At 42.6% G+C, this 24413-nt stretch overlaps 3 protein-coding genes across 14 annotated transcripts in view; 2 read left to right on the forward strand and 1 right to left on the reverse strand.

Annotated features, from left to right (window-relative positions):
• Positions 1 to 5462, forward strand: part of sbf1 (SET binding factor 1) — a 57295-nt gene extending 51833 nt beyond the window's left edge. For all 6 annotated transcript variants that reach the window (XM_019257864.2, XM_019257863.2, XM_019257865.2 and 3 more), the window contains one exon: positions 1 to 5462. In XM_019257864.2, the coding sequence (XP_019113409.1) occupies positions 1 to 99 (99 nt within the window). In that variant the 3' untranslated portion in view covers positions 100 to 5462.
• Positions 5260 to 22861, reverse strand: ppp6r2a (protein phosphatase 6, regulatory subunit 2a). 5 transcript variants are annotated; one of them, XM_027272044.1, is made up of 24 exons: positions 22775 to 22861; positions 16294 to 16463; positions 15678 to 15932; positions 14893 to 15079; positions 14619 to 14756; positions 14455 to 14520; positions 14222 to 14334; positions 13607 to 13720; positions 13141 to 13267; positions 12856 to 13008; positions 12242 to 12466; positions 12079 to 12143; positions 11838 to 11953; positions 11677 to 11762; positions 10973 to 11053; positions 10567 to 10664; positions 10313 to 10370; positions 9956 to 10083; positions 9723 to 9847; positions 9478 to 9622; positions 8623 to 8711; positions 8324 to 8504; positions 7502 to 7609; positions 5260 to 6764 (listed from the first exon to the last, which is right to left on the reverse strand). In XM_027272044.1, the coding sequence occupies exons 3-24, from the start codon at positions 15902 to 15904 to the stop codon at positions 6716 to 6718; spliced, it is 2679 nt and encodes an 892-aa protein (XP_027127845.1). In that variant the 5' UTR covers positions 15905 to 15932; positions 16294 to 16463; positions 22775 to 22861; the 3' UTR covers positions 5260 to 6715. The 5 variants fall into 5 exon arrangements, with proteins under 5 accessions (XP_027127845.1, XP_027127846.1, XP_010735233.1 ...); XM_027272045.1 differs by lacking the exon at positions 22775 to 22861 and adding an exon at positions 22183 to 22731; XM_010736931.3 differs by lacking the exon at positions 22775 to 22861 and adding an exon at positions 20665 to 21134 and having other exon boundaries at positions 11677 to 11753.
• The window catches only part of cbll1 (Cbl proto-oncogene-like 1, E3 ubiquitin protein ligase), a 4456-nt gene continuing 2184 nt past the window's right edge, over positions 22142 to 24413 (forward strand). Inside the window, exons 1-2 of one of the 3 annotated variants that reach the window (XM_010736926.3) lie at positions 22142 to 22235; positions 23087 to 23251. In XM_010736926.3, the coding sequence (XP_010735228.3) occupies positions 22223 to 22235; positions 23087 to 23251 (178 nt within the window). In that variant the 5' untranslated portion in view covers positions 22142 to 22222. Of the gene's footprint in view, positions 22236 to 23083; positions 23252 to 24413 lie in introns of all 3 variants that reach the window. The other 2 variants (XM_010736925.3, XM_010736927.3) reach the window with 2 other exon arrangements.

The following is a 24413-nucleotide window of genomic DNA, read 5'->3' on the forward strand; positions in this document are numbered from 1 at the left end:
CTCAAGACAACCAAACGAGTGTACAACTTCTGTGCCCAGGACAGCCTGAACGCACAGCTGTGGATGGACAGTGTTCAGAGCTGCCTGTCAGACGCCTAAGAGAGGAGGCGGGACTCTTTTTCGAAAGGAGCGATGCAAAACCAGGAACGAATGAGCGGTGCCGTGGCACCTGACGGACACTTCCGCTGACCAATCCCAGTGGAACAGGGAGTGGGGCGGGGCCTTTCACCACTTAAAGCTCTGTTTCCGTTCGCTAGTGTTGAACTAATAACCTCGTGTCACGTATTTCAGTGTTTTTGTTATAAAAATAAGAAAAAGAAAAAAAAAAGTCCCTGAAGAACCACTCGCTGTCCTCTCACCAAGTAGTTGCAGCCTCCTCCACCTGACCCCACCCTCCGAGAGTCTGACCACTATGTACGCTGGATGTCTGTATGCACAAAAACAATGCATATTAAAGCACGCCGCTGCATTCCTGTGAGGTGACCCGCAGCTCGGATCAGCATGAAGATCTTTCCAGACCCTCCACCTTCACCTCCGCCTTTAACCTCCTACTAACCCCGCTCCACATTTCATGACACTCCAAGGAGGAATGACGGAGGAGCTGCAGTCGCCCCCGTCAGCCTGGCCGCATAGAAGACTCGTTAAGACTGCTGCAGAGAAGGATCGAGGAGATGGACTGGTGGGTCGACGGGACCAAAACAACCCCAGAGGAACACACGGCTCATTAAACGTTCCTCAGTGCTCTCTGTTCTTCACCTCTCACTGCCTGACGGAGCCCATTCGCAGTGATCGTTGAACGTCGAGCACGTCACTGCAGCTGCAAGGGGAGGATAAATGGGTGGGGGTGGGGGGGAGCTCCCTTAACGGTTCATGAAGGATTTCATTTTCTTTTTTGTTTTCCAAAATCTCAACCAGAAAGAGATGAACGGTCATCGGCCGCCCTTCAGCAGGCGGCGATGATGACGGTGGTGATATACTGTGAAAGCCACGAATCAGTCGCAGAGATCAAACCGGGAGAGCCGGGCGGAGATTGTTCCAGTCTGTCAGGTATTGAGTGTGTCGGTGAACTTTCACTGAGAGTGTTTACAAAGTAGACGAATCTTCCCTCACTAAGCTAAACTCGCTCTTCACCTTGCGTGTTTTTTAACCCGTACAACCACTATTAACATTCAAGAGTTATTTTAAGGGACGCCGAAGGAAACAGGAGGGATTTATTTTGTAGTGATGTCTTAAAAAAACAATCTATAGAAGGAGATCTGGAAGGTAGAAGGATACTAATGAACAGAGTGATATTATGGGATGCTTTGGAGAGACTACAGTTTTTTGTTTTTTTAGAGATGGACTCGACACAGTGCTCAAAGTGTAGGAAAACTGGATGTTTGTTCGAGGAAACTGCAGGTATTTCTCAAGATAGGTCTCAAAAATGTGTCTGTTATGACTCCGGGTCATGCTGAAGTTTCATTCACCGCCTCGATTGTTTGCTGGAGTTACATATTTTGACTCCGGCAAACAGAATAATACATATTTACTGTATAGAAATCATTTCAAACTCTTGCCTCACAGTAGTTTTTCCTTCATGCTTGAAATGAGAGGGTGAGGCGAGCATATGTAGTATGTAGTTGGTTGCAATCTGTAACTTCACCACTAGATGTCGTTAAGTCCTACACACCGGACCTTTAAACTCTGTTCTTCCTCGACCCAGCATGGAAAACAAACTCTTTTGGAAAAAGTCGAAACACAGCACGTCTTTCTGAGTTTGTGTTTCTCATACTTGTTCAAACTGCAGTGGCGGGTGCAGATTTAGCATGACTCATTAGTCAGAATGGACACAGCTATGAAAGATAGCATAGTTTTCCTTTAAATGGTGCTGGGACAGGGAAAGTCTGTGAGCCGGTTCCATCACATTCACTTGTACTCGACGTGTCGGATCGTCACTGTGCCCAAGTATTTAAGTTTAGCAGCCGTTAGCTTCAGTGCTTGAAGCCTGTACATAGACGAGCGTTAGAGCGTATAGAGACAGTAAGTTTAGCTGGAAGGTGTCAAACATCCTTTTTGTTTTTATGTCAATGGTTTGTCAAACTGCCCACCCATCTATTCACCACTCTCCTCCACACACACGAACCACTCTGACCCACACTTGTTAACACACACCCTGCTATGTAAAATAAGGTTCTACTGCTGTCTTTGTTGAACATAAAATTTGAAATTGTAGATTTTTTTTTGTCTAATAACTCCTTTGTATATACTACTCCAGATTTGTATGTAACGTTTATGGTAGTAATTTATTTAACTTGTCTCCTCAGTAAGAAAGTTCCTCAAGCACCACTTTATTTTGAAATTAGGAATTCAATGTGCCATTTGTTTATTTCTGTATTAATGTGACTAATGCTTTTTTTTTTTTGACAAATGTACAAGTAAACCCTCAATGTTCTTTTGTTTTTTTTGTTAAACATGGTTGTCTTTACTCGAAACCAACCGTTAATGCGAGAGTGGAAATGGTGTGTTAGTGGAAGAGGAAACCTCCGGGCTGGTTTTTAAAGGCTGGTTGGATTTTTACTGTGTTGCTCGCCCACAGTGGTGGGATGTTCTGGACGAAGGTTACAGTCACAATAAATACAATGCGTATGAAGTCTTCCTGGTGCTCGGTTCTGCTGACCTGCCTGCTGCTCGCCTAAAGGACTCCCTTTGTGTTGATTAGTCAGTGACGAGATGAAACAAATCTCCCACCATTAACTGCTGAGTTCATTTAGAATGCACAGTGTTCAAGATATTAAAGGTGTACTAAAACGTACTAATATTTTTTTATATATTAACACTATGTTCAGAAGGTTTTTGGGGAATATGGTGTGTTCACAAACTTAAAGAGTAACTTAAACCAGGCTGTAGCCACACCCAACAGTGATGTCACAGTGGACTGCCACACCCAGGAGTACACCTCTACATCACACCGGCAGCAAGGTGATGAAAAATGCCTTGTGTAAGGTCTTTAAATGTTTATTTTATCTGACCAACAGTCTGAAACATAAAAATAGATTTAATTTATCACAAAAGACAAAGAAAATCAGAAAATATTCACATTTTCAAAAGCTGGAGTCAGAAATGTTTTTGACATTTTAGCTTTAAAAGAGACACAAACAAATTTAAATAGATTTGCAGCTGGTGTTGAGTTGCTCTTTAAGCTCACAAGAACTTTGGGACTTAGTGTCTAGGAAAACCTTTAATCTGTTCTGGTTGTCATTCTCACTAAATATTTAAAGTTATTTAAAGAAAAACTTGCAATTCCTTGACAGTAGCTGTCAGTGACTGTACTAATAAGCATGATAATAATAATAACCAGCTCTATAGCTAAAGTATCTGTAGCTTCCTGTGGTCTTTTAACTGCCATCGTACTAACACAGAGTCACTGCTGTGTTTGGTTTTTCGAGACGTCAGCATCCATTAACAATTTGCTGGAGGTCTGATGACCAAGAAAAACTGCAGCGCACAGCCCAACATCACAACTGCACGTCGCTCAGTGAAAGGTGACCTTGTGCAACTTAAAATATAATCTTCCCCCGAGGAACAGATGGAGCAAAGCGACAGCAGGAATCACTGTAGCAGCCAGAACCGGCCCACGGGAAGACTCCTTGTGTTGTGACTGCAGTCTCCATCCAGTTCAGACCCAGCTCATCTTTTCACTCTAGTTTACTCATCTCTCTCGTGGTAACGCTCTACAACAGCTGCATTAACCACAACATGACATAATCCTTTTTTTTTATTTATTTTTGTTCTTTTTTTTTTATTAGAAAGACTTTCTGAGCCGGATTATGTTGTCAATCATGTCAATATAGTTTTTAGAATCCAAATAAAAACTGTGGGTTTAAATGTTAATCTGTGTGTGTGTGTATTTTGAATCTATAATTCAAAGAGTTTTTTTGTGCACGTCGTCTCTGGGTTGTAGCTACTGAATCCACAAACCTGGTGCAGCATCTTGTAGTCCCTGTCAACTGTTTTTAAAGGACCGTACCACTGTGTACTTTTCAATACAGCTGACCAGTGTTTAAGGGAACTTGTTAAAGTTCATTTGATCCTCCCTTTCAGACAGTTTTCTTTTTTTTTTTTGGTGGCCTTAAACCATCAACTTAGTCTAATTTTAGGCCACTTAGAGGCAGAAGAACCGGCTGTAAACACTGACAGCACACTGACCTTATGAAGTGAGTTCCCAAACATTAAACATCAAATTTAAGGACCCAAAGCAGCAAAGTTTGAAACCCAGATCAAGGTTCATAACTTAACCTAATGTAGCCTGTTTACTACTGTTCAGTAAAAAAAAAGTCACTTTCTATCTGTTCACAAAATCTAGAAACTCGCCTTGAATGAACCATATTTTCAAGACTGTCAAGGCCTTGATTTTTCCCCCCCTTAAATTAAAAAACAAATGGTTTCAAGGACCCGTGAAGCCATGGTTATTAAACACTTTGACATTCAGTGTTCAGTCTTTAGCTGCTGGTCTCACACGGTCAGTTACACTGCACATTATCCATCAGAGCTTTTTATGCTGTCAAAATTGTAGTTTTATCATCATGAGCATCACCTTTCACATCCACTGTGAGCTCTATGAATTTATGATGAGAGCAGCTTTCAAAAACAGAATCCACCACTGTGAACATTTTCTGCCTTTGAGGTTTTTTTTTTTTTTTTGCAAAGTCATGTTTTTGCTGTGAGGAACTGTGTCTGCCAGCAGGGGCTGCTTCATGACTGTCAGTGGTACATTCAAGGACACACCGACACTTGTTACTTTCAGCACTGACAGAAATACTGAGGCAGTGTGTCGTTCACAGGGACGGATTCAGTCTGTGCAGGTGGATTTTCATATTGTTCTGTTAAAGGCTGCCGTGAATCCAACGAGACTTTGTACTGAGAAAAAAACAAACAGACTCTGCTTCTGTGACTTTCATTCTACCAGCATTAGTTAGTATCAGAAAATCACAGACCTCTGACCTTTACCTTTGTTACACCCGTTGAAGCGACACCTTGAGGCCACAGTCACACACATCAATGCCTGCCCGCTGAGGTGAACATACTCTGCTGGTTGAAGCTGCGACTTCAGTCAATGTTCAACTGCACGAGAAGAAAAAAGGTGTGACCGCAGCCTTCTATCTACCTGATCAACCAGATGTGAAAACTGCTATGCAGGCTTCTAAAATAAAGAGGCAGCTGGATCTTTGCAGAGGTGGAAAGACGACAACGACAACAACAACCAGACGGGCAAAGCCAAGCTTTTGGTATTAATGTGGTCAACCAGACACTTTTAATTTCAATTTTTTTTTTTTTTAACAATGATCGTAGAACCTGATCGCTGTCAAATGATTTAAGTAAGTACACCAAAGAGGCCTGGAGCTCTGCAGAACCCAGACCTGTCCTCTTTCCAATCCTGCTTCTCAGAGAGAAATAAAATTAAACTTAAAAAAAAAAAAAAAAACTAAGAAAAACAAACAAAAAACATACAGCGTCACTCTTACCAGATGCCACTCGCGCCCTGTGAGTAAGTGCTCGGTGGAGAGAGAGAAAAAAAAAAAAGAGGAACAGACAATAGTAATCTCAAGATTGCTTGTAAAATTACTTTTAAATGTAGATAATATTTGTATATAGGTAGATAATGTTTGGTTGATTTAAGGGGAATAGCAATAAGAACTTAAAGGTCAATACAATCAGAAGGTCTTAGCTCACTAGCTAGGTCAACAGAGAACCGGTTATACATGCACTAAAAGAAACAAAATTAAAAATTTAAAAATAAAGATCAAGTCGAGATTAAATCCAAATTTGTTTGCCCAAAGCGACACCCAATGAGTCCGACGCTGGACTGATTCTTCTCCAAAAGAAATAATGTTGAATTTCATTTTTAAATAAAATGGCTAATTGACATTATTGCACATGAGCAAGAGACAGTAATACTATTATAGCTCTGTTCATCGACCTCCTCCTCCTCCTCCTCGGCGGACCCTCCTGAAGCACTTTAAAACATTCAGAAACCTGGTGACGTACGACAACATGTTTCATCAACAGCAACCAAAGAGAAAACAAAAAAAGTGGAAACGATGGAGAGAAACCTTGATCTGGGTGAGAGGACAGATAAGACAGCCAGCAGAGATGAGGGTAGAACACTTACATTGTGCTATAATGTACAGTAAATGGCTGCATAAGTGCTTTTTCTGAAGCTTGAAGAAAAAAAAAAGTTTCAAAAAAAAAAAAAGTATTTATTGTTGAGGCATCGTTAAAAGTTAGCCTGTGCTATCCATTCAGGGGTGACCATGTAAAATCCCTAACAATGGGACTCCAACAGCTTTGAACAGGTAAAGAGAAATCTTTCAGGACATAAAAAAATAAGAATGACGATGTTACCCCTCGGATTCTGTCGTTTCAAAGATCGCTGCTACATTAAAACCGCACGTAATTATGTGCAACATCGGAAAAAAGGCTTTGAAGATGATTCCTCTACACTCCGTTCTGTCTGTTGGATTCTTTTTTTTTTTTTCCTTTTTCTTATTTTTCATTATTTTATTTTTTTACATGTTCCGCCGCCTCATTATTGGTGTTGATTGGCAGTGTCCAGGTCCAATAACATGGCAGAGTGAGTCGGTGAAAACACCGGAGTTGCAGTGAGGTTTATTTAGGGGAGTCACTCTGGAGGAGGCTGACAGTCCGCAGCACCGTCACCGATGGATTCAGCCCGAGCTCAGACCGGCCCGTTGACCGACACTTCCTGCGGTGGAGGCGTTTCCTCTCTGTTAGGGAGACAGAGGAAACAGTCACACACAGCAGCAGTTTGAACTTGAAAAATTACTAACATTGTAACACTGTCTGTTGACTGTTCATTCATCATCATACAAACATGTTTTGACTGAATAAAGCTGTCAATATCTGTCACAACATTGTTTTCCACAGCTACACAGCTGGATCGACTTCCATGGCTTTAGTCTGACTTTTACCATCACAGAGAAGAAGTAAATCTCTCCACTGAGGTGCTGGAGACGTCATGTTTGGCATTCATCCATACAGCAGATGATTCTTTTTTTTGGAATGATTTATCAAGTAATAATTTCAATGACTTTTAAAGGTCCCTTAACAAACAATCCTGTCAGCTGCCAACTGACAGATAGTCTCAGCTGTGGAGGCTTCAAAAGGGAAAAAGTGGAAAGAAACAGGTTCACAGTGGAGTGAGGTTTAACGTGCATGTTAGCAGGCTCCATGTGATGTGAGTGTAGACTGTCCATACAGCTGCTGATAAATGTGTCAGAACAGAAGCACAGAGCATGTCTGTGTCCCTCGGTCACCATGGATACTTCTATTAGTAAAAATGTTTTATTTTTTTATTTGACCAGACCTAACAGAATATTTTAAAAAGGTACAGTGTGTGAGATTTAGTGACATCTAGTGGCAAGACTGCAGACCTTCCTCCCCGTTCCGAGTGCATTGACCTTTCTGGACTACAGTAACAAACGTGGTGGACTGTGTCACTTACTTCCTGTCAGTCTGTGCGGTTACAGGTGAATCCTCAGCAGGCTGCTGCTCGGACGCTTTAGGAGGGTCTGACAGAGAGAGTTTCTCCAGAGACACCGGACTCTCCTCACTGCAGACACACACACACACACACACACACACAGACACACACACAGAGAGACACACAGAGAGACACACACACACACACACACACACACACACACAACAGTATCAGAGTCAACAGTACCCCACCCCTGCCTTCTCTCTGTTCTCTAGCTGACCTTTGGCCCCACTGCAAAAGAAAAAGCACACGTTCTACTTTGGGCTCAATAAACAAAACACTTGATTTAGATTGTGTAGAAGAGTGTGGACATACTGAGGAAACACTTCAAGAGGGTGTGTTAGTCATGAGGGGAAACTGTTGTAACATTTCTGTCACTTTGCACCAGAAGATAAAGTCGTGTGTGTGTATGAGGACGACACCGGGACATTTACCACCTTCAGTGCTATGTAGAGGTGTACTGCCGTCACTGAAGTCACATTTTTACATGAGTGGAAAAAACTTGTAAACTCTGTCAAGTTACAAACTTCTTTCACTTTGTGAGCGTGCAGACGTTTGAGTGTGTGCAGTGACTGAGAGGCTCTCAGGATGTACTTTACTTAGAAAGGCAAAACTGGATGAATCCAATAATTTCAAATCCCAGTCCAGTCTATAATTACCTCTATGTGGTAATTATGTTTCAAATATAGATGTTTATGCACACAGACACACACACAGAGCATCGTTTCGTGTATGGCTGCAGAGTGGGCTGGTCAGCGAGGCGTTTGGCTAAAAGATGCAAACCTTTTGAGGTCAGCTGTCTTGTTGCCGGGGGCGTGGGGTGTGTTGGCAGCAGGAGGCGCACCGGCGTTTTTGTCATCCTCCTCGCTGTCCGATCCCCCGGAGGAGCTGCTGTCTGAGGCCACGAGAGGAGCCTTCTGCCCTTCTCCCGCTGGCCGAGCACCGGGGGAGGCACTAACATCTGCTGACACAAACGGAGAACAGAGAAATGAGTTTGCTGCGTTTGTGACGTATCTGAAGATGGAAATGTGTTGAAGTGTGCAGACAGAGGCTGTTCAGTCAGCGAGCAGCTGAACGCTCACCACTCTTCTCGTGGTTTTGTTTGGCCTGTTTATCTGCATCGCTGCTGCCCGAGTCCACAGGAGAGCTGCACCTGGGATTAGTCTCTGTACTGTAGAAGACCAACAAGACAACAGAAGACATGTCAACAAATCTGTTTTGATGACTGGATTTTGTCTTTGAAGAGGAGTCTGTGTTGATGAAGATGTCAAATAGACAGTTCACAGTTCAAATGCAGCAGACTACAAACCATCCCACTGTCTGCTATGATGATGGATCATCTACTGGCTTTCATTAACTTTGTTAGTTTTTAAGATTAGATTTTTATACCACTATTAAACACATTAGTGAGTGAGCTGGAACATATCCACTGGAAGACCAATGTTCAGACTTCTTTTTAGCAATTATAAAAACACACCTGTCCTGTCTGTTTGCAGAGTTTTGCTAAGGTTTTGAAGAGTGGTGTGTCAGATCACTCACATAACAAATGACGTGAAATCAGCCTACACACTAATCACAACTGCAGCGGATTGCTCCTGCAAGAATCTTCCTCAGGTCTACTAGACAAATAACTAAATAACTCCTCCTCCAGCCAGAACGTTCCAGGAACTATGGAAATAATTAAACCAGGAAATCTGTGTTCAAACCATGATGAACAGGCTAATTAGACCAATGTATTAAAATGACGATGACCAGGTCTAACACTGAACTTTACCATTGAAAACAACAGTGTGTCATCGTGTTCTTTGTATTTACTGCTGCATGGCCCTGATGTTATGAAATCTGTCTATCTGCTTTAGAATGTGTTGTCAGAACACAGTTTGGTTTGAGGTTCTTCGAAGGGTTCCTGCAGTTGAAACACACGACTTGCTCCTCACCCGGAGAAAGGCTGGAACTCAGTGAAGTTGGCCCAGCCAGTTCCCTGCGTCTCTCCTCCACCCCCAGTTGAGCTCTCCCACCCTGCTGGGGTTTGGGATGCTGCAGTCCCTCTAGAGTCCCTGAAGTTTGCTGTCCAGCCTGGACCTGGAAACAGGACACAACACATCGGCCTCTTTGAAGAGCTGTTCATGTGTTCACGTGACATTCGGCTGTGATCTATGAGAGCTGCTGTGCTTTCATCTACTTGTATCTGATGTGTTCTGCTCAGAGTCCTCGTCCTCATCAGATTCAGATCCGTGGTCCCGCTCTCTGCCTCCGTTCTCCATGCTGTTCCTGGAGCTGCCCTCTGAGGTTTGGGAGACCCCGAACCTGGAAGAGTGAGTGACAGTGGATATACATGGAGGAGAGATGAAAGGGTTAAAAGACAGAAATATCAGAGTGAACGAACCAAAAACAAGAAATCATTGTGAGATGTACCTTGTTCTGGATTTAGCTTGTGTTGCATAGTTCATCTCCTTCTCCTCCCAAATGTCTTCTTCTTCTTCAGCATCATCGAACTGGCGTATCCTCTCCTTACAGCAGGCTTCAAAAGCAGCCGCATTGGCCTGTCAACACACACATCAGGATTCTTTCTGAGACAGAGCGTGCATACTCAGCAAGACTCCTATCTACTCAGGTTACCCACAACTGTGTTGACTATCAAAACATTCAGCGCTAGCAACAGTTGTGAAGACATTAGTATCACTGTCAGTAACAGCAGATTGAGCTCGATTCTTTCATGGTGGTTTCTAATAAATACAAACAGTGAATTGATGAGCAGAGTAAAACACTTACACTATTATCATCAGCATCGAGATTGAAGTTTATTTCGGCAATTCTGTCAAATGTGGCACTGAGGAAAGAAAACGAGAAATGTTATTGTCAGCAAACATTCTTTCATTCTACATTATTCTTCGAGTAATCCCACAAACATTCAAATAATACAATGCAGACATCAAATGAAATCAATAAAAATGTCTCTGAGCTCTGGTTGACTGGGGATAGAATAGATAGAATCCTCCCTGATCTTCCTTCCTCTTACTACTTACTTGATATTTTCATCATGCTCGCTGAACTCCTCGTCGTTGAACCCAAACTGATCCACAAAGTTGGCAGTCATCTGTTGGATCTGATAGTCGGAGAAGGCCTGGAGAGGTGAGAGGACACTTTTCAATGTGATATCTTTATGGACAGAAGAGGCTACTGCAGACAAATATGAAGATTTATTTAAGGCTCAATAATAATTATTTTTGAACTCTTATGCAATGTGATGTTAGTTAGCCTTTCGTACCCTTGGGTGTGCATAAACTACAGGTTATGAACTTTTAAAATACAGAAATGTGTAATTATCTAATTGGTATTGGGCATGACAAGCAGCTAATTTGGTGTATCGGCTGAAAACAAAATCCATATCATGAATCCCTGGTTATCGTGTTTCCATGCTGGTGTCTGTACCTGCTGCAGAGACAGGTCGTTGGGGAAAGGGCTCTCCATGTCGTCGTCCTCACTGGACGAGTGCATGTTGTGGGTGCTCACCTGCAGGACACAGTGCAGAGGTTTGATCAATGTTTTACAGTGTTTACCAGTACGTTACAGGTTTGAATATCAGAAACAAAGAAACAAGCATTAATTGTGCCAGAACATGACGATAAAAATAGATTTCTTTCAGTGTTATGGGAAACTACAACACTGACGGCAGATTTTTAGTCGCCCTACAACATACCACTGAACCTGTCATACTATCTAGGTTTCTCCATACAGCCTCAGTCTTTTTGAATTCCATACCTCTTACAAAGCAGCAAATGCCTGTTTGCAATTTGTAAACACACTTAGTTGAGTTTTCTTTCCAATGGTGCTGTCTGTGACCTCACTGTGCTGTCATGCATGAAATCTATCAAGTATCATCATCCACGACTATTGTTAGTTAATAAAAACAACACTTCCAACTTTTGTGACTTATGTTCTTAGATTTATTCAAAGTGAAAACTTTGCTGAGAAGTCTGCCCTGACACTGTGCTGGGCTGCCGGCTCCTGTCCTGATTAACTGTCTGGTTTGAACACAGCGGCTTTAACAGAGAGAGAGGAAAGGAGAGGATGTTAAATGAAAGCTGTTGATGCAGCAGAACCTTAATGAAGCTAATGACTGAATAATATCTCACCAGCTCTACTGTGTTCCTCCTGTTAGTCTCTCTAAGGGTCTCGTCCACAAAGCTCTCCCAGCGACCTCTGCAGTCTTCTGGAAGCTCTGCAACAGCAGAAATATTAATTTTCACTGGTTATGACTTATCTGGCATCAGGGCCACTACAAATCTATGATTACCTTTGATGAGGTCACCAATCTGGGCCTGTACTGGTCCTTTCTCCAGGTTCTGGACCACCATGTTGGAAATTCTGGTCAGATGACCCATGTTTCCTCTCCTGGTGCCACCCTCAGCCCTGAGAACAAATTAATCAAATCTATGAGCACTAAAATAAACATGTAACAAAACCTGTATAAAGCAGGAAAATGCAGAGGTTTAATAGAGCACATAACTACACCATAGATGTGAGGACATTCTTACTGTATTTTATCGTTCTCCTCCCAGGCGTCGAGAATCCTCTGTACCAACTGACACTTCTGGAAGAGCTGAGGGTTCAACACAAACACAGTATGAAGAGGAATGAGAATATGAAGAACTGAGAAAGAACATCAAAACTGCTGCTCAGGCTGCTTGAGCCACCTACATGTGCCACGAGGGCGTTGTGGATGGAGGTCTGTGGGTCACTGGTCCTGCCTGTCTCCATTGCCTCCCCTTGCACCTCTAGGTTGGTTGCTGCGGGCTTCCCGTCGTGGTTCTGGAGGCCTGGGTTGGGCTGCTCCTCTGAGGAAGGATGGTTCAGGATAGCCGCCACACATAGCTCCACTTGGAAGTGCAAAAAGTTATTCCAGGAGTATTTGAAGAACAGATCCTAAACACAGAGAGAGATGTAAAGCAGAGTCAGCATTAAAGTGAGTAGACACAGCATGCAGCTGTCAGGATATACAAATGGCGTGTGTACCTGTGGTGTTTAATCAGGGCAACAGTGGAGGGTTTGAATCCCCTGTCTGCTAAACTATGCATAAAGCTTGATGGTCCTCTATGAACCTGCCTGAAATAAGCCACACCCTCTGCCCTTTGGTCAGGCGGTGTGATAAGGCAATCATGCTTCCCAGGCTTATGACCAACCTTGTGCAAACCTGATGCAACTTTTTCAGATATCACACACACAGGAAAAAGTATCTTTCAATGAAAGCTCAAACATCATCTGTGTGTGCAGTGACAAGGCCAGAGTCCAGAGTCATGCCAGGCTTAGCCTACCAGTAGTAGGTCCATGGTGGAAAGATTGCAGAACTCCTGGCAGATACTGGGGGCACTGGTCTGTAGCAGGGCGGCCACCAGCCGGGCCACATGAAGGCGGGCGTTCCCCAGTGGCTGCTCTAGAACGCCAACGGTCGTCAATATTGCACTTTTCTATAGGAAGAATGAAGAAGTAGATCAAAACTATAAATCACTTGTCCAAAAATCAATCAAAATATACACTGTGTCTAAACTCTTATGTTTAGGATGTGTTTTGCTGCGTTTGGCACTGCTCTGTGGCTTTACCTTGGGGGGATCCAGAAGAAGCTGCTGGAAGTCCTTTATATGGGGCTCAATGGCATTTAAAATACTGCTGTTGACAGTGTAAGACCTTTCATAACCCTGAGAATACAGATCCATCAGCCCTTCCAACCTGGGAGATACAAGCACACAAAGACATTAGCTCACTTCACACAAGTCTGGTTAGGACCATCCTGTTAGAAATGCCTTTGAGTCATTTTCTATTTAAGTCTTTCTTTCTATTTGCTGGTGTTTTATTCTTCCTAGTCTGTATGTATCAGTTCTTTTGGTGCTGTATAAAGTAAATAAAGTTGTAGATCTGCATTATTTTCAAATATTAGCAGCATTTCTTCTATTTCCCTGATACCTCCTAGGAGGAAATACCGTACACATTTACCACGTGGCTCTATTGCTGAAAAGACCCTGGACCCAAGAGAACTAAAGTTAACTATGCTTGACAGCAAGCACTCACCCAGACCTCCTGGTCTCCAGTAAGGTAAGTAGCACTTGAGTTCCGTTAACGATGGAGGCCTCGCTCCTCTCGCCCTCAAACATGTTCTTGAGGAGCCCCGCTACACTCTCCTGTCTGCAAATTGAAGAAAGAAACGAGGTGATGATGACATACTAATGAGGTGTCCTCTTAAAACCAACATCTCTGCTATCGTTGGTACTGAGGTGGAAATTCAAGGGTGAGATGTTCAACACCAGTGAAGTGCAAACGTAGACTTTCACAAAAATTAAAACAGTAGTCAAAAGGTGTTTGTTTATACACATGACGACCCAAGTTATTTTATTATTTTATATAACACTTCACTCCAGATTAAGAAATTTGGTCCAGAGTGTTCTGGTACATTTACGATCCCTGCCTGTGTGGACGCGTAAGAGCACATCTTATAAAAGCTTCCTCAACTTGATTCAAAGGAATGTAAGTATGTGACAGCACTAACTGACAGGTTAGACTAGTCGGACACCAAACACAACTTATACTGTAAAGGGACCATCTTTAAAGAGAATGTTTCTTGAGACAGATGGACCAGAATACACACTCAATACCACAAGCAACTTGACACAATCTTCTGAAACTTACGACTCTAGTACAGCCAATAGTGGGTCGGCCTCCATACTCTCCTGCATCTGATTGGCCTGGTCTCGACTAAGGCGGATGATGTCACAAAGCGTTTGGGATGCATTTGATTGTCTCTGAAAAGGAAATCATTGATTTAGAAAATCAGATGAAGTCTTTAAGTTGCATTTAGAGAATCGTAGCTTCTTTATCTGACAGTATAGAGACGATCAGCTGCCACCAGGCCTCTCACTCACCTCCTCATCTTTGCCAGTATGGATGAGCTCTGTGAGTCTTTGTACCAACTTCTCTTCATTCAGCCACTTTGGGAGGGGAACATAAATAGTGTTAAATTACTCTAAAGGCTTACAGGCTGGTGTTTAGTCATGGAAGTACACAAAGACATATTTAGAGAGCTTACATGGAGGACCTCCTGCCTTAAGGGGGCCGGCTCCACACAACTGATGAGGCGAAGCAGCAGGTCCATCATGGCAGAGGCATCAATATGTTTCAGCACCAGACCAATGAAGCCTTCCTTTTTCTTTAGAAAGGTAATCACCTGGAAGACAAAACAAAGTACTCAATACTTCTGGTTCTGAACAGCAGACCAACACTGCCATCAATGCAACAGTGCTATTTATTGCTGATTTATAATCAAGAAACCGTTGCTCAAGCCAAGATCTTTCTCAGGGTACCTGTTCGGTTTTTCTGGCAATTAGGTTGCCAATGGTTTTGCTGAAGAAGCTGGCCAGTAGCGGGTTGAGGGGAGGGTCCTGCTCCAGGAAGTGATAGAGCATCTCGAGGAGAGACTCTTCCCCGCCCAGCTTATCGTTAATAATGGACACATCTGATGTTAGGAGCTCACAGGCGATGTTGGGAAACCTTGTAAGAAAAGAAAAAAAGAATAATAATGAGAAGGGTTCTTGGTGCAATTAGGGACAGTTTGAAAGATGGTGAAAGAAATTTGATTAAATTAAATTGAATCGAATTGAACATTTCCTGTGAAAGATTTCTGATAGAAATGTGAGAGCAGTAGCCTGTCTGTTCACATCAGAAGCACATTTCTCTACGCTGGTCAACAAGTGATTCTAGTAACATATAAGCTCATCTTTATGACCTACATAACCTGATGAGCTTACTGAGTAATGTTTTTATGTGTTCCTGGAAAGGTGAGGCATTGCTTCTACTGTAACAGAGAAGTTAAAAGGACCATCGCCTTAAGTGATCTGCAGGAAGGAGCTTCTCTCCTTTGTGTGTGTGTGTGTGTGTGTGTGTGTGTGTGTGTGTGTGTGTACGCGCACATCTCTTTCATTTACTGTTGAGACAACTGATAAATATGTGGAATAAATATGTCATATAAAAACACAGTCACAAGCCGTGGAGCTCTGCACTGTGACACACTCTGTCTGAACAGACCAACAGGTTAACATGGATGCCAAAAAGGTAACACGTGTGCATGTGTTGAGGACTGAGGACTCACTTAAAGCGGCTCCGCTCCTCCAGGTCGGCAGGGGGCTCTGTGGTGATGAGGCTGACCAGCTCCTGCATGCAGTGGTCCTGGGAGAGGAAGAGGAGCAGCCGACGGTTTTGGGCCTTGCACTCTTGCAGGACGTCATCCTCTTCCATCAGCTCTCTCAGCGTCACGTCCTCCCTGTCCAGCAGCTGGTCGATGTGGGAGGTGGTGTGCAGGTCAAACTTCCAAAACATGGTGGCCGCTGGGACGGGGGACACAGCCCTGGGCCATTGGACGGTGGAGTGATGAGGGAGGGAAGGCAAAAGTGGAGAAATACAAAGGTGGAGGAGGATGAGGAGACACAGAGAGGCCCAGCAGTGGCCAGAACAATGCAAGAAAGGGGTAGGAAAGGGTAGAGTGGACGCGTAGGTGGGGAAGGAAGCAGGGGAGAGAACTGATGTAAACTAGAGTCTTAAACCAATAATAGCTGAAGCAACACAGCACTATCACTTGCAATGAAAACATTTGCTGAAAGAACAACGACAACAAGAACAACGTAGCTATTAGCAACTCATGTAGCAACAAATGTAGCCATATATCATACGACGGCCAAAAGGCCAAACAGCAAAGTGCTCGCACATACCAGTGGATGAAATGTGGATATCTTTAATCAGACCTCCCCCACGGGCAGGCAGGCATTTGTGTTTGTGCAGATGACAGAGAGTGTGGTGAGGACTGGCATTTATCAGCATGGGTCTCCTCTTAAAACACAGGCCTCTTTAGGAGATGAGACGCTGAGAGGCTCACCATAACCTGCACGGCACAAAAACAGCAGAGGCAATTCATCAAGTGTGCGACGGGATCTAGGAGAAATGACACTGTGTTAACATACCGGTCAGACAGAATTTTACACCCTATGTGAATGTATACATGACCAGTTAGAATGTGTGTTTTTACACCGTGGTGTATCACATCATGTGTCAGCTCAGAGCTGCGGCTGTATCTCTTAGGGTGTACACATAATACTGGTGAAGTAAGAATTAGACTGAAACATGTTTGACACAACGAGTTTGGTTTTTTGAGCAAAATTAGTGTTGCTACTGACAACGACGCCACGGCAGACTCGCCGCTCGGGCCTGGTGCTTCTGCCATGGTGAGTGCGTTGTCTCGTGTTTGTGACTGTAAGGCGTGCGTGCGTCTAGGCCAGACAGAACTTTAGCTTGTTGTTTGTTTTGAAGTGAATTTCTATCGAAGCGGAGCTGTCTTCATGGAGTTCGTTCTTGCCGGCAGAAACACACAAACAGCCAATCAGCTAACAGATGGGCAGACCCAGGATCATATCCTCAGACGTCACCAGTAACAGGCAAACAGCCAATCATTCAGCAGCTGTGTAGTTCGGTTGTAGTAGTTATCATGTTGGTTTGTTTACAAGGGAGTAGCGTGCAGTGAGAAGCCAGGAGGAGAGCAGAGGCGGCCGCTATGTAGCGAAAACTGGCCGGTAGTAATCCATGGTAGAACAGTTGTGTAGAATTTCTAGTATACTAGGAACCGTTACGATTTGTACTGCGGGGTACCGTGGGTATCGTGCAACTCTACTTGTCAGCTTAGCCTGTTTACTCAAGATCATGTACTGCCATCCTTCCCATGATGTTCAGATCCACTGTGGGGCAAAAACAGACAAACAATTGTGGCTCGGACAAAAACTGTACATCGACACTGTTTACCTAAAGTTGTGGGTGTCTGTGGAAACACTTCATTAACAACAGAATCATCTGAATGTGCCAATTATTGTAATGAGACAAAAGCAGACTGGAGTCCTTCTCCTCACAGAGCCAAAGCTATAGAAGTGTTTATGGCTGTGGATGTGTGACCACACTCAGTCCACAGAATGCAGGATTAACACGTATGGTCAAAGTGCTTGAGCCGTGCTACAGTGTGCCTTCACGTGTGCAGTTTAGTTGTGCATGGCCTGTATTAAGGAGCGCCGGGAGCAGTCAGGAATTAGAAAAAACAGAGTCTTACGACAGAGCACCATAGAGTTACTGAGATTTGTTTTGATTCTTTATTGACAGCATGTGAGTATTTGAGCGCCTTCAGACGTTATAATAGTATATTATTGTATATTGTGATAGTATATTATATGAGTATTAGAATTATGACTAGAATTTTACAGTTTTGTGCACTGTTACTGCGCATTCTGTCACTTTTTTCTATTTAATATTTCATAACTAATGAACACTGACTGAGATGTGAAGTTCCTGTAGCACCAACAGACACGTCAAAGGAAAGTCGTGATTCAAGCTGGATTTTCTGGATGTTCAGCTGTCAAACACTTCACTAATGTAGGGCTACTACTCTTTGCAGCTGTGTTATTGAAGAAAAACAAACCAAAATATAATCTGAACATCACTGAAAAAACTTGCATTGGACTCTCTCTATCAGTCAGGGGCAACCATTTGTGATCCAGACAGCCACAATCTGTTATCAATCTGTTGGCCTTCACGTGTTTGGGTCATCAAAAAAGTAAGTTGTGAGTTTGCAAACTCACAAAAACCTTCTTTCTAAATGCAGGTAAAAGAAAAAAGAGAGATTTGAGGATGAAGTACAGAAGAAAAACAGACAGCACATCTACATTTCCTTGTGTAGTAATAGTTAAACATACAAATGATGTCATGGGCTGAATATTTCATTCAGCGTCAGTCGGATATCAGTTTCAGTACAACGCTTATGTGACATGACATTAGGAAACATCAAAGTTTAGAATTTAACAAAACAAAGTTTTGATGGAAGACCCACACACTTTAAAAGGCAGTGTCGTCTCTTAGGTTACAACAACAAACTAAGGATCTCAAGCCATCAAATGTAATTATGATGCCGTGCCTGCTTCAACGAGGTATTAACTCGACACAATGGGAATATTCAGTACAAGTAAGAAGGCTGTAATGACCACAACAAGACAAACTGACAAGGAAATGACATGCCTCAGCTTTTACACTACCTGTTCTACTTTATTTTACACAGCCGCTGTCTGCATAATCATTACATTTGTATGGAAGAAGCAACAGAAAATACTACAAAATAAAGTGTTACAAAAAACAAACAAGATTTGGTCAACATGTATTTCCCATGTCTCGTCGGCACTGCAACAGAGGATTTTAATGCCCGCTATCAGATAGTGGTGAAAGAAGAATGCGTCCTAAATGATGAAGTATTTGGTGCTTTTGTGACTACGCAAGTATGTTTAGTTTGTTTTTCCTCATGTGGTTACTGTGGCAACTAATCTAGACTACCTAACACAGCAACAGTGACAAAAAAACAAAACAAGTACATCTTCTCAAAGTTACTGAGTCTCTGTGAGCAACATGCTATCAACTGTTGATCATGGAAGTAAAATTGACGGGGGGGAAATCAAAGTGCTTCCTCCTTTTTCTTTTCCTTTTTTCCTGGGGTCGACCCTGCCCTGCACATGCAGCAGCAGCAGCAGCAGCAGCAGCGTCCATCTGGCATACATTTACAGAGTACACAAGTGCAATAATAACCCACTGAACGCTCCCTGTGGACACTGAGCAGGAAAGCAAACGCTTGACTTTACATCCAAAATAGAACCCACCAGAGGCAACCTCAACAAAAACAGTCTACTGGCACATATAACAGACGACCAAAAGAGGAACAATGGCACACATAAAGGGCATACGTGTGGATGTCGTGAGCCAACAATAGTCTGTAATTAGGCAAGTTAAAAAGCAGTGAAATCAGGCGTGAGGAAATTCCACCTGTACTTTTACTTGAGTTCTCCTTTCCTTGCCGTGTGTAAACAAAGATGCAACCGGTGGTGACTGAACACTTGTGTTGTGCTAGACACATAATCAACCTATGGTGCACTTTGGAGGACAAACAGAAGTTTACATTTTATTCGGCTTGTTTCTGCTTACTTGCACTTAGACACTCCACATACTGAAAAAGTTCTTTATGAAAATAAAGACCTGTGATTTGACACCTTTAGAAACGCATGGTGCTTATTCACTCCACATTATTGATCGCCTTTGCTTTGCTGCCTCTCAAAACACAATAAGCCATGGCTTCAGACCAAAAAAATAATTAGAATAATGATAATTAAAAAAAGAAAAAGACGGATCTGTATCACTACTGTTTGTAATATTTTGTTACATAAAAAGGGGTCCACATTTGTTAAGGCTGTCTAACAATGAGACACACACGCTGGTGTGTAGCTTAAGAAATGTAAACTGAGCTGCTGTAGCCTTGGCATAAAGTGCACGTCAACTGACTTGCGGTAGGAGCTCAGATTTCTGTTTACTTCAACTCCAGTGGAGGCACCACTACAAAAAAACAACGTATTTACATTCATTCACAGTCCTCCACTGTTACATTACATTACGTCGTTTAAACACGAGGTCCCTTCCTTTTTTTTTTTTTTTTTTTTTTAATCCATTGCCACAAAGCACAAACGAACCCGGACGGTGTGTAACGTTACTTGATTTGTGTAACTCAGCTGCTGGCCTCAACTCCGAATGGCTGCAGTGAAGAACATTACTTAGTTAGCTCGTTAGTTAGCGGACAATACTGAACATTTGTAAGATATGCACTATCATGAGGAATATATTAGCGGGAAATTAAGTCATTTTCGACGGCACCCGAATAGAAACGTTAAACGCAACTTGGCGATAACTAGCGTTAAATGAACTAACAGCTAACCTGACGAAATTAGCCAACACTGGCGTCTTAATCGACGTTAATTGGCGCTTTTTTAGCCACCAAGTTGACGCGTTATGAAACAGTTTAGCTACGTGAACGTTAGTTCCTCCTTTCCTCTGATTAGCACGCGAGCTAATTAGCCCCTAACAGTTAACGTGTACCGAGCCCGAGTTAGCCAGCTCACACAGCTCTCCAACTTTAGGCTCAACTTTGTCGATGCAGCAGCAGAGTTAACGTTAGCTAACGTCAGTTGCAACAAACTCGTGACGATTTTTCCGCCCCCCCCCCAAAAAAAACTTACCTTTGGGTTGAAAGTCCGCCGCTATTCCTTCCGTCTCCAGGAGATTGTTGGTAGAGTTTTTCTCCAAGCAGCCAGCTACTAAATCACTTAGCCCCCAGCTAACTACGAGCTAGCCGCGTTAGCTCACAGACATTAGTGATTTGTTTTGAAGGGTCAGTCTGCGACAGCACAGGCTACTGCTAGCTAGCTCAACTTAGCTAACGTTAGTCAACTGTGGCTTTCAAGTCTGTCGAATAAACGCCTCCCCCAGCATTAATGGTTACCTGACATCAATAGCGATACCTGTTACAATAGATATAGAGTGTACGGTTCGTACTCACGCACAAAGTAATTCAAACGCGGGCTAAGTTTAGCATGCAAAGCAGGAAAAACTCAGTCATATTTTTCGAATCAAAATGGCGACATGGCTACGAGAGCGCGCAGCAGAGCTACGCCGGGGACGAGCATTGGCTCCGGGCAGTGCACCGAGCTCAGCAAAGAGTACAGACCGGCGCGACACTGTTAACTTTATAATAATAATGTCTGTCACCCAAGGACACCGTACAATGACATCAAATAACAGAAACAAACACAAAGAACCATATAAGTATATCACATTACAAGAATACATCATTAAACACGGATTAAAATAGGACAATGCAATTGAATCAGGTGGAATATAATAATTATATATACAATGAAACTTATCATACACATAAAACAAATAGTATCTCTTATAATGCATCCATATCTACCAGTGTGCGATATTTAGAGATAGTGGACTTATTACTAACATGTATACTGTATAAGTAGGAAGTTTAAATCGTGTTTTATTTTCATGTTGGTTTTTCTTTGATACATAATAAATGTCCATCCAATTATTATTTATGGACTAAAGAGAAGTACTTCAAGATTTGGACACAAAGGAGGCTTGTAATAATTTGAATTTTGTAAGCAAACAAATATCTAATTGTGAAATGTAACTCCAAATCTTGAAAGAGTTAAAAAGCGTTGAAATATTTAATTTTGATCGATCTGACTATATAAGCTTCTGTCAAAGGTTTCCAGTCACTCACCTGAGCTTATGCGACCTAATAACACAAACTTTGGTCTCACTGATTCAATTCAGGATTGACTGGTAGCCTTTTTCATATTGCATTTGAATCAAAATCACTGGATTTCTGATCAGCTGAAATTCAGCAACGTTAATATCTGACTTTACGCACTTTAAATATTAATGTCAAGTTTTTTGAAATGTCACAACTTAAAAACTTAAATTTAAACCACCTAAATCCAGAGAAATGGTTTTGAAAGTAATTTTTCAAACCGTTTTGACCCACAGCAAAGAACATATTCGTGATACAAAACCATATATGAACAGAAGAAACTACTTTTTATTAATTTGTTAGCATCACAATGTGTTAATATAACAGACCCTATGAGACATTAAATTATGCTTCGTATTGTTTTCATATTCATCATGTCAGCTCATGTTTACCTCACTTCCTTCCCTCCTTCCTCCCTCTCCTCTGCCCTTACCTCAGCTATCCCACAATGCACCGTGTTCACTCGTTGGATCATGGACCAAAGCGGTAAGCAGACTGTCCGGTAGGGCCGTCGTTAGCAAACTTCTTTTATGACATATATTTTTCACAACGCGCTCCTAGCCGCTGTTGTTCCAGCTCTGTCACATGTCGCCGTATCGTCCTCTCAGCAGGCGGCTTCGCTACGTTATCTCGTTAGCACCCAGAGCAGCGTCAACGCTAGCACGGTCCGGCTAACGTTAGCTAAAAACAGGCTAGCGATTGAATAACGTCAGGGCAGTTGTGTTCACCAAAAAAAGTTAACGTCAAAGTTCTCAGTCAATCCATCGCATGCCTGGTTTGCAACCAGGATTATAGAGTCACAACATTAAATGACAAACATTGTATCTCCTACGTGTTAGTAAGCGGCGCCGCGAGCTGCGAATGAGTTGGGGCGCGAATGTTACCTGACCGACGTTAGCACAATGCTAACTCAGCTAGTTAAGATGTTGTAAGAACTGACAGGACAAGCTCAGAATATTTGAAACGTGTGAGTTCTTGCCTGTCAGCTTTTTGTTTTTGTTTTCTTTTTAGCCTGAAATCCATACCATCGAGCTCACAGGAGCTTCATTTCCACATCATAACATGAACCCAAAGTAGCAGGACGTTATCAGACGTTACTAACTTCGAATGTAGCATTCCTGTTCCACCCTAACCGTTAGACGGGTTCGACCAAACGTGTAACATCCGCGCTCAGGTATGACTGTTGATCTGTCAGGTAGTTTGAAGCCTTGTGGACAATCACACAGTCACCATGTGACAGTGCATTTGCACATCCTGCATCCTGACAACAAAAAAAGACTACACTAACCTCACTGTAAGCACCACGAGTTTCTCTAAACTACCTTCTTTCCCAGCAGACAATGATCTTCAAGGAAGCGACGGCTCTGGGAGTTTGGGTGGCCCAGATGTTCGCAGACGAATCCCCATCAAACTCATATCCAAGCAGCCGTTGAGGAGCAAACCTCAGCCCCGCATCCAGAGACCCGTCAACAGGCCATCTAAAAGTGAGGCTGGAGACAATGGTAGGCAGTCTGCTGTACACCATGCCTCCGAACGCTGTGTTTTTAATTACCTTTTGTCACTGTCGGCATTGTTAGTGGAACACCTATTGCATATTTAAAGTTTGATTTGTTTCATGATGTCCTCTTTTTTTTTTTTTAAGATCTGTTTTTGTTAGGTTTTATTGTCTGCTCGGCTTAAACATTAGAAGTGTGAGAAAGAAAAAGACAAAGTCATAACTATATACAAATGACAAATCGACAGAAGCCACTCATAATAAGTTCTTCAGTCAGTGTCAGTAAATGTCAGAAGTTTGCCAGTGTAGTTTTCCTGGTCTTAAACCACATGTCATCACGCTACTTAAAGGGATAGTTTGTCAGACCATATTACATCACAGATCAGCTGTTTGGGTCAGAAAGTTGCGAGAGGAGACTGTTGTTGACTGTTTCTAAAGTCCGTCTCTGCCACTGTTACTCTGACCCAAACAGCTGATCTGCGGTTTAATACAGTTGGGTTCATGTGTAGCAATACAGAAGTTCTGTGGTTACTGCCAAATAATAAAAGGACTGTCTGACTGCGAGGCAAAGCAATGAAAATATTCTGAATATAGTGTGCACTTGAACGAGCCACATTTTTGCATTTGTGCTAGGACTTCTGTTTCTCCTAACTGGAGGTGCACTGTACTCCACTTCAAAATACCCACACTATCCCCTTTAAGACTGTTTGTCTCTGCTGTATTAGCTGTAAATGCAGTAAGGACAGATTTTTTACTTGGTCAAGTACCACGACTGGGTTGTTTTGTAATATGTCCAAACATAAACTGGGCTTCATATTTCAGTAATTGATTGGCCACATCATGCAGTTCACCTTTGCACCACCAGAGGATGCCAATGAACTTCTCTGGTGACCGTAATTGACCAGGAAATTCCCCCCAGATGATCTTACACAACACAGTGCTCTCTTAAATCAGTATATCAGGTGCAGTTAAAACAAGCACAGCGTTAAAAGTAGTAAATAAACATTGATATCGTTCGTTACTAAATAAAGGAGCCACTTGGCAGCCTTGTTTTCATTCAACATTTGTAAGTTGAGTTGTAACTCACAATTAGTCACAGGGGCCAGTTGGACTGTTTGATCACCACTTCTCTGGGTTTCAGGGTGGTCTTGGTTTTTTGTTCATTGCAT

Source organism: Larimichthys crocea, chromosome XX (assembly GCF_000972845.2).
Source record: "Larimichthys crocea isolate SSNF chromosome XX, L_crocea_2.0, whole genome shotgun sequence".
In the NCBI taxonomy this organism is placed as follows: Eukaryota; Metazoa; Chordata; class Actinopteri; family Sciaenidae; genus Larimichthys; species Larimichthys crocea.